General features: G+C 43.2%; 1 protein-coding gene across 1 annotated transcript in view; it reads left to right on the forward strand.

Annotated features, from left to right (window-relative positions):
• ddx31 (DEAD (Asp-Glu-Ala-Asp) box polypeptide 31) overlaps positions 1-10,064 on the forward strand; it is a 56,540-nt gene that overhangs the window by 19,321 nt on the left and 27,155 nt on the right. The window contains exons 5-12 of the mRNA XM_034169626.1: positions 730-805; positions 2,571-2,614; positions 2,696-2,766; positions 2,992-3,101; positions 3,889-3,930; positions 4,021-4,085; positions 4,777-4,896; positions 6,901-7,075. Of these exons, the coding sequence (XP_034025517.1) occupies positions 730-805; positions 2,571-2,614; positions 2,696-2,766; positions 2,992-3,101; positions 3,889-3,930; positions 4,021-4,085; positions 4,777-4,896; positions 6,901-7,075 (703 nt within the window). The remainder of the gene's footprint in view (positions 1-729; positions 806-2,570; positions 2,615-2,695; positions 2,767-2,991; positions 3,102-3,888; positions 3,931-4,020; positions 4,086-4,776; positions 4,897-6,900; positions 7,076-10,064) is intronic.

Consider the following 10,064-nt stretch of genomic DNA (forward strand, 5'->3'; position numbering starts at 1 on the left):
CTCTTCATCCTTTGGTCCCTCTTGGCCCTTCTGTCCTTTGGTTCCTCTTGGCCCTTCTGTCCTTTGGTCCCTCTTGGCCCTTCCGTCCTTTGGTCCCACTTGGCCTTTCCGTCCTTTGGTCCCACTTGGCCTTTCCGTCCTTTGGTCCCACTTGGCCCTTCCGTCCTTTGGTCCCACTTGGCCCTTCCGTCCTATGGTCCCTCTTTGTCTTTCCGTCCTTTGGTCCCTCTTGGCCCTTCCCTCCTTTGGTCCCTCTTGGCCCTTCCCTCCTTTGGTCCTTCTCGTCCTTCCCTCCTTTGGTCCTTCTCGTCCTTCCCTCCTTTGGTCCTTCTCGTCCTTCCCTCCTTTGGTCCTTCTCGTCCTTCCCTCCTTTGGTCCTTCTCGTCCTTCCCTCCTTTGGTCCTTCTCGTCCTTCCTCCTTTGGTCCTTCTCGTCCTTCCCTCCTTTGGTCCTTCTCGTCCTTCCCTCCTTTGGTCATTCTCGGCCCTTCCCTCCTTTGGTCCTTCTCGGCCCTTCCCTCCTTTGGTCCCACTTGGCCCTTCCCTCTTTTGGTCCTTCTCGTCCTTCCCTCCTTTGGTCCTTCTCGTCCTTCCCTCCTTTGGTCCTTCTCGTCCTTCCCTCCTTTGGTCCTTCTCGGCCCTTCCCTCCTTTGGTCCCACTTGGCCCTTCCCTCTTTTGGTTCTTCTCGTCCTTCCCTCCTTTGGTCCCTCTTGGTCCTTCCTTCTTCAGTCCTGTTGTTTCTCAGGTGAAGGAGCAGATCTTCTCCAGGAACTCCTTCATGGATCTCGACCTGCATCCTCACCTGGTAATGTAAAACCCTTCCAGAGATTCCCTGATTTGTAATTTTTTGTTTTGCATGAGTCTTTTTTTGACTGTTATGTGAACAGTTCTGGGCTCTGATCACGGCTAAGACTTTAAAACAAAAATAACTCAAATAATTGTCAGTGTTTTTCACCTTTAAGGAGACACTAAGGCCCAATCTCAGTTCTCTTTTGTATGCCTTTCCCTTGGCCCTACCCCTTTAAAACAAGGGGTAAGGTGAAGGGGTATGCCTCTAGCCGTATGAATTGAGACACCCCTCTGCCTTAGGGGGGAAAAAAAAGACCTACTCGTCTCATGAGTTTGACGTCATCATGTTGTGTCCCTTAAACTGCCGTCTTCACTGTTTGTTAACATGGCAACCGAAGCGCAACTTGTTGCAGTAGCCTGTTTGCTCTTTTTGTTTTCTCATCTTTTTGCGTAAATGTGAAGAAATAGAAGTCGCAGATTTCTTCGACACTTTGCAATCATGTCTGAGAATTTTATGGTATTAATAATTTTTAATTAGTAATTAATAAATTATTAATAAAGTAATTAATAGCTAATAATAAATTAACATTAATAATACCGACAATAATTAATATTGTTAATTGATTAATACTTGATGAATTAGTAATTAATTAATTAGTAATTAAAATAAATAAACACTTGAAATATATCAGTCTGTGTGGAATGACTGAAATAAATCCACTTTTTCATGATATTCTAATTATATGTCCAGCACCTGTATGTATGTTTTGGGCTGCATCTAGTTCTGTTCACCTGATATTTCTTTTTCAAATTCTCCCATTTTTTGCATCCAGCTCTATTTCCTTTAGAAATGTCCTTGACAGATAATATCAGTCTGTCAGGACGTCAGGTTATGTGTTACACATGTACATGTGTGTAGATATTTTCCAACTTATTCCCATTGTTGAAACTTGTCCTCATTTTCTTATTAGGAGTCGAGTGTGTTCAGGGCTCCCTGTTTGTTTACAAAATACACGTTACAGACCTTGAAATCCAGCAGCAGGGGGCGCTTTTATCCAAAGATTTATGAACATACAAATTAACGTGCTTATCCTTTATCATGATTTTCTCCGTTGTGAGATATAAAAGTGTCTTATCGTAGTGTTCGTATGTATGTGCATTATAACGCTTCAGTGCACGAGCGACGTTACGATATTCTTCAGAACGACAGCAGCAGACACGTTACTGTCATAGACAACTGCCTGTAAAGTTTTTTGGCAAGTTATAACTTTCTAAACAGCGTAATTTGTAATGAAAGCCGCTTCATTTGTGCGGCTCTTTTGGCACCATGTTTGTTTCTATGGAGACAGCAGTAAGCTCCTCCTACCCCTCCAAACGGAGTGTGTATCCAGATTCACTCCAAACGGAGGGGATTGTAGCCCTCCGCCAACCCCTCTGCCTCGCTCCAAAAAGAGAATTGAGACACCCCTCTGTCTCGTGCCCGCGCAAAACGGAGGGGACGGGGTAAGAGGAAGAGTTGAGATTCAGCCTTAGACTCCTGGAGAAAGTCTCAACATGACATAACTGTACCCGAAGTCCGATCTGTGGCTGACTTAATGGCATGACGTCAAAGTTGTTTGTTGTTGTTGCTGTTTTTTTTAGTAGTTTTGTCCATTTGCCGTTTGGACGTTTACATTTTTAAGGACTTTGGATTTATCTACGGCTGGATAAATGCAGACTTCTTTTGGCTTGACAATGTGAGGGAGCCTGATTTGTTGTCATTGGCTGTTAATGTCCACCAGGTGGCGACACTGAACAAGGTCCTGAATGTCTCCACACTGACCAGGTTTGTCCATCTTCAAAGTCCTGAGCTGGTTTGGGACTTAAACCAACAACCAGCAGATTAAAGGTGTGTGTTTTTGTGCAGTGTCCAGAAACGGACGATTCCAGTTCTTCAGGCGGGACGCGATGCTGTTGTCCAGTCTCAGACGGGTTCAGGTGAGGCTTTTGTCAGAGAACGGATGTTTTGGGACATCGTCAGTCAGTACATGATGTACCTGTTAAAACCAGCGTGTCCGTCTAGGACTCGCTCTGAAAATGTTTTTTCACCAGCTGTGATCGATGTCAGCTCTTTGTTCTTGACTAACCCTCCAAACAGGAAGTGACCTTATGTGTGACACTGGATCCACGTCTACAGACTGAATTCATGTTTCCTGTCTCCAGGTAAAACCCTGTCTTACGCTGTCCCAGTGGTCCAGTGTCTTCAGTCCATGGAGCCCAAGGTCAGCCGGAGTGATGGTCCTCTGGCTGTGGTCATCGTCCCCACCAGAGAGGTTTGACTCAAACTCCAGACTGAAGACTTCCTGTTGTATTTTACAGCCTCATGAACCCAAAAGAACTGATTTCACACAAGCACAGAACCCCTGGTCCGGTCAAGACGTATTTAGACAGTATTTTGTCTGTAAACCATCACAGTGGAACTGAAGTCCAACAGTCCAAAAAACATCGTATTAATCACTTGTTATACTCAGTCCCTCCATTTTCACAGGTCTTACATCATCCTTCTTGCCACCAGAGGGGGCGCACTGTTGGTTTTTGCCTGAATTTTCTGAGGTTGGCAGGAATCTTTAATCTGCTGTGTATTCAGAAAAAACAAAACATCAAATATGTCTAAATAAGATTTAATAAACACAAAGTAGTAATAAATACAAGCCCTGAGACGTGACGGCATCCTGCTGGTTTTACTCCTCCCGTGTTCGTACACAGCCGCTGCGTAGGACATCATCCTGCTGTCTGACGCTGCGCTGGTTCTACGTCAAAGTCATTATTACTCTCTATTTCTAAGTTCTACAACGGTCAGTAAACATCTACCCATCGTCATGTTTGTGTTGCTTGATCCTTTTGTTTGTCCGTCCATAGTCAGTGATCTGGTAACGTCAGTAACACGAACGACTGGAAGCCGTTTGAAGTCCATGTCCACATCACGGGTCTCCTGTTGACACTGTGAACACAGCTGTCTGCCGTCGTCTTTTCGACTCTTCGTGGTCACACTTCTGAGTCTGTAGTCAGTGAACCTAATCTGACTGTTGACCCATTTCTGTCTGTGACTCTGTCTCTCAGCTTGCACTGCAGACTTTTCAGACCTTCCAGAAACTTCTGAAGGTAATTTTTATTCTTATTTTAATAAAACTTGTCAGGTTGATGTTTGTTAAAAGTTGGTAAATCCTGTTTTGTCCTTCTCATCTTCTGTAGCCGTTCATGTGGATCGTCCCCGGAGTCCTGATGGGAGGTGAGAAGAGAAAAGCCGAGAAGGCCAGGTACAGTTTGTGACATCACTTCCTGTTTTCTCACAAAACGTCTCTTCTTCACTTCTGTTTTGGACCTGAGACATCCAGTCCTCATCCCAGGTCACTGGTTAGAATCCAAGTCTGAGAACCAGACCGTGAGACAGGAAGCACCAGGACCCTATAGACTTGGACCTTTGTTCTCCTGCAAAGATATCAGCATTACCAAACACCTCTGACCTTTGACCTCATGACTTCAGACCCTTGTCCCAGGCATCTTGAGGATCCAGGGACATGAAGGTCACTGCTGAGATCAGTGAGCCTGTTCTTCTGCCCATGATGTGAAACCGGTCCTTCAGCCTGAGCTGCTTTTGGGAGGATTAGTGGGATTAAGACTCTAAGAACCAACGAAGAGCCGGTGAAGATATTTTTTGTTTTATGCTCTTTTTTTTTTTCTCTCTCTCTTTGTGTGTTATTTTTTTTTTTTTCAAAGCAGCAGCCTCAGCAGGTCATTTCAGAGATAAAGTACCACTTGGTGATTTTACAGCATAATTTTAGCCTGAGTTGTGACGCTTGATATTTTGTTAGCTCCACAGAAACATCAGCTCCACCACCAGACGTCAGATGTACCTCCTCATCTTGTTAATTAATGATAATGTTTAGCTTTGTTGCCCCAGAAGATTTCTCCTCGTCCATGTCTGTGTCTCTGTGTCTTGTGTTCTAGGCTGCGTAAAGGTATCAACATTCTGGTTTCAACACCGGGGCGACTGGTGGATCACATCAAACACACCCTGAGCATCACCTTCAGCGCCGTCCACTGGCTGATCCTGGATGAAGCTGACCGGTACGGCCTCAGAAACTGATCAGAAACTGTTAACCTAGCTTAGCATATTGGAGGAGTGGGGTACAATTAGTTATACCTAACAGCTAACGTTGGCTCATCTAGCCGGCCTTAGCAACTTTCATCGTAGCTTACAAAATAGTTGGTTCCTTTGTGTTTGATAACAATCTTCTCCTGTGATGTCTTATTACTTCTTATATTATACAGACCTTTTTCTTGAGCTGCTTGGGTGTGTAGGGAGAGTTCCCATGGGATAAAAAAGCTTTTCAACCTACCATCCTTGGTTCTCAAGACCAGGCACCTATGTGGAAATACTCTACTCTCCTATTTTACTCTTCCTTTTTAGATATTTAGATATACCTTAGTATACTGGCATAGTTCCACCTTAGAATTGGAATATAATATATAAGATATACCTTACTGAATTTTCATGAAGCTTGTAAACAAAAGCATTGATGTTTATTGTCATTACATTTCTGCAATGAAATTCTGGTGGCACTTTCCAAACAGCTACACACAAAAAACACAACAGCAGCTTAAAAACAAACAAACAAACAATGAACAGCTTCACAGGACAGGAACACCTTCTTAAAATACAAAAAAGGGCTTAATAAATCATTCCGGTGCTTAATGCTCAGTGAGGTAGGATAGTCTTAGATATGTGAACAGACCGTATTACTGACTGCACATGTTGATATCCATTACTGAATGTCTGTGTTTGTTGGAGCTGATGGAGGCTACAGCTCTGTTGGGAAAAGCTGTTCCTTAGCCTATTAGTCTGTGCTTTAGCTTCTTCAGGAAGAACATCCTCTGCTGAGCTTTTTTCACCAGATTGTGGGTGTGTAATGTCCATGTCAGATTCTTGGTGATGTGGGTCCCAAAGAACCTGATTGAGGCCACCATCTCCACCTCTTCTCCACTGATGTGTAGTGGGGGCTGTGAGACTCTCCTGGTCCTCCTGAAGTCCATGGTGACCTCCTTGGTTTTGGTGGTATTGAGGACCAGGTTGTTGTCTGCACACCACTCTGTCAGGTGTTTGACCTCCTCCCTGTACCAGGTCTCGTTGTTGTCCCTGATTAGGCCTACCACCATAGTGTCATCTGCAAACTTTATCAGGGTGTTGGAGGAGTGAGTGGGGACGCAGTCCTGGCTGAAGAGTACTGGACTGAGCACACACCCCTGCAGTGTGCCTGGGGTCATGGTTCTGGTGCCAGATGTCAGGTTCCCCATCCTGACATTCTGAGGTCTGTTGGTCAGGAAATCCATGAACAGAGTGAGATGGAGAGTGAGTCTGAGGTTGGTGAGGTTCTGGACCAGTTTATGGGGGATTACAGTATTAAATGCACTGCTAAAATCTGCAAAGAGCCTCCTGACATACGTGTTTGTCTGCTCCAGGTGGGTCAGGGCTGCGTGAAATGCCGTGGAGACAGCACGCTCTGTAGGTCTGTATGTGAACTGATGACTGTCCAGGTCTGCAGCGATGCTGTTTTTGATGTGTGCCAACACCATCCTCTCAAAGCACTTCATGATAACAAGGCTGAGGGCACCTGAGTGACAGTCACTGAGGGTTCTGACAGGAGGCATTTTGGGCACAGGAACAATAGTCGTCCATTTCAGGCAGGTGGGAACAGCAGCTTGTTGTAGGTTAAAGATGTCCGTGAACATCCCAACCAGCTGATCAGTGCAGGTCTTCAGTAGGCAGCCTGTCACCCCGTCTGGTCCAGCTGCTTTGGTGGTGTCGATCTGTTTCAAGGTGGATCTCACCTGGTGCAGCCTGAGGACGTGTCGGCTCCTCCTCAGACCGGATTCTTTCAGCAGGCGAGGCTCCTCCCACTGCTTATTGAAGTGAGCAAAGAAGAGGTTCAGCGTGTCGGGGAGATCTCCAGAAGAATCAGAAACCATAAGAAGCCTAGCTTAGAAAACTAGCTTAACCCAAAGACAGGAAGCCCCTCCCCTGCTGTCAGTCTTTGTGTTTTTATTGTGTCTCAAACTGTTGTCTGCTTTCAGGACTTTGGATCTGGGTTTTGAGAAGGACCTGACTGTTATATTGAACAGTTTGAATTCGTCCGTTCCAAAGAGACAGAATGTCCTGCTGTCTGCGACGCTAACAAACGGTAAGCACGCTGCCTGTCCATGTCCTCCTGTTGTCATGGAGACAGAGAACCTGGAAACCACACTCTCATGAGCGCCACTAGCTTAGCTTATGACAAGCTAAAAGTGGACCCTCTCGTTATGGCCGAACAGCTCTCCAGTTTCTGGGTTTCTGTGTTCGTACGAGCCCGCGGCCCACGTGTTTGATGAATTCCTGCGCAAAAAGTAGTTCCCAAATAATTGTGATATATTCCTGTGAGATAATGAGTATATCTCATCTAAATTAACTCTAAAATTTACCAGTAATAACTTTATAAAGAGAACTGAAGTTTTAAGAGTGATCGTAATAAATATTTAAGTAACTTAAAGTTTATGAGCAACTTCACCTGTTATTGTTCAAACACATTGTAAACAGTGACATATTGGAGTTTGATGTTGAAGAGTTCAGAAAGATACGACTGGAATGTTTTGATGACTATTTACAGTTGGAGATGAAAGACTTGGTGTTAAAGTCAGAACAAGAAGCTGCACTGAAAGACATCAATCTGGGACAAAGAGACACATTCTGTGCGTCAGTCCAACGAGAGCAGCACCCTGAGCAGGGTGACTGGAAACACTGGAACCCCGTCATTAATTATTTTATTTTTTAATATTTGAGAGTTGTTCTTCAAGGCAAAAATCACTTTCTTTTTTTCCTCCTTTTGTCAGACCCCACCAGAATAATAAAAAAAAAACACATAAAACCAGAATTTATTGACTTAAAAACAGGGATGAAAAATCTGCTTTTTGGTTGATTTCTGCTTTTTGCCAGTTGCCTGGGTCATTTTTGATATCAGTGTTGTTCAGTAGGAAGCATTCAGTGCTGACTTCAGTGTTTTACATCAGGCAGCTTGTTGGGCAGCTAAGGGGCCCTCTGGGTTATAATACTGAGCTGTTGGCACCACTGATGTCTGTGTAACCCTGAATGTCTCATTGGCCCACACACTCCGTACAAACCGCTGAAGCAAACTGGCGGCCGTCTGACCAATCACAGGTTCTGTGGACTGAACACAGACAATTTTCAATTTATTTTCCTTTATATAGCGCCAAATCACAACAGACTTGCCTTAAGGCGCTTCACACAAGTAAGGTCTAACCTTACTAACCCCCAGAGCAACAGTGGTAAGAAAAAACTCCCTCTGAGGAAGAAACCTCAAGCAGACCAGACTCAAAGGGGTGACCCTCTGCTTGGGCCATGATACAGACACAAATTACAGAACAATTCACAGAACAAATATACAGAAATGGGTCTCCAGCACAAACACCACACCCATCTCTGGATGGAGCTGCACCTTAAACAGAGAGGAAAAAACAGAATCAGACATCAGAAAGACAAGAAATACAGTATAATTTGTCAGCATTAAACAACAAGAAAAACAGAAGAAATACTAAGGTGATCACCGGCCACTAGCCCTAAACTTCATTAAAAGACCCAGAATTTAGATAAAGTTGAGGCCGCAGCCCGCTCCAATTACTAATAAAATGAATTAAGAGTAAAAAGCGTAAAACAAAACTGTACCAGTATGCTAGACATATGAAAGGGAAAATAAGTGCATCTTTTAAAGTCTGGACTTGAATAGGGATGGGTATTGATAAGATTTTATCTATCGATGCCATTATCGATTCTGCTTATCAATCCAATTCCTTATCGATTCCCTTATCGATACCTCTTGTGAATTTTGTACTAAAAGTAGGCTTTACAGGTTTTCTATCTATTTCATTGAGTCTTAAAGTAAATAAATATGAAATTAGTCACTGTATCCTTGATCTCTGGACATAAATAAAAATAAACAAAACGGCGTTTCGATTTGAAGTTATTAATTCCGACTGGATTCTATCGTTCTAACTTGACTCGTCAGAGCCGCGCAGCGTTTGGAGCTGTGTGAACAGAACGGAGGACGATTCTCGTGTCTTTCTCCAACAAGACAGGAGTCCCAGTTAGTAACTTTAATCTGCACAAAAGTGACTCACGATTGACATATTCAGGGATGAAAGTGGTGAAAAACAAAAAAATCTGAAACCCAAAATTACCCCCCAACACCACCTGCAGGAAAATGTTTGAATTCTAGAAGCTGTGAAATGCAATCTGGGACTATTCCAGACAATAAACTGCAGTGAGTGCAGCATCCATTTAGGTGAGAAAAAAACCCAACTTTCCTTATTCAAATTCATTCCAGTAGTATTCTGCTCTTACTAGGATGCAGCAGTTTGGCAGATAGTTCTGGAGGAAATCACTGAAGAAATTAACAAACTGAAAATATGGTTTGAACGAAACAAACTGTCATTAAACTTGAATAAAACAGGGATGAAATGGAGGTGTAAGAGTCACTAGGTGTTCACAGGAAACATTTATTTATTTATGTTTATTGTTAGTTGCTTTTAGATTTTTTTTCTGTTTCAGGTTCTTTTTGTCTCTTTCTCTAAAGTTGTATATAATAATCATTAGATTATTAATATATAAACAACAATAAATTTATGAAATATTACAATTTGAAAACAAATGCACCCGAACGTGATGACGGCTGCAATTGCTAAATGCTAACTTTTAACATTGAAAATGCCATAGACATGCTAACGCGTTAGCATCGCTCCCGTTTTTAAGTTATAAAATGCATCTATCAGCTGTTTCAGAAGACCATAACAGGTCGGTTTAACATAGAAAAGGTAAATAATACTCATAGACGTGTGCTCTTTAGGGTTTTAGCGGGGGGAAATTAAGCGAAAGAAAGAATAAACTAATCAATAGATCGAAGCATTGCTTCGATTGGTTCAAGGTTCAGAGCAAAGCCACGCTGCAGAAAAGTTGATTACGGACCCACTGCAGGGTCTGTAATCAATGTAGAGAAGTGATCATTTTCCTGACAAACACCCCCAAAACAACGGCCACTCTGAAGGACCGATAACAGAATCGATAAGCACAAAGCTTATTGATGTCGGTGGATCAAATCATTTCTTAACGATACCCGAAAGGAACCGGTTCTCGATACCCATCCCTAGACTTGAAAGTCTCTACAGAATCTGTTTTATTGACGCAGGGAGAT

This window comes from Thalassophryne amazonica, chromosome 5, assembly GCF_902500255.1.
Source record: "Thalassophryne amazonica chromosome 5, fThaAma1.1, whole genome shotgun sequence".
In the NCBI taxonomy this organism is placed as follows: Eukaryota; Metazoa; Chordata; class Actinopteri; order Batrachoidiformes; family Batrachoididae; genus Thalassophryne; species Thalassophryne amazonica.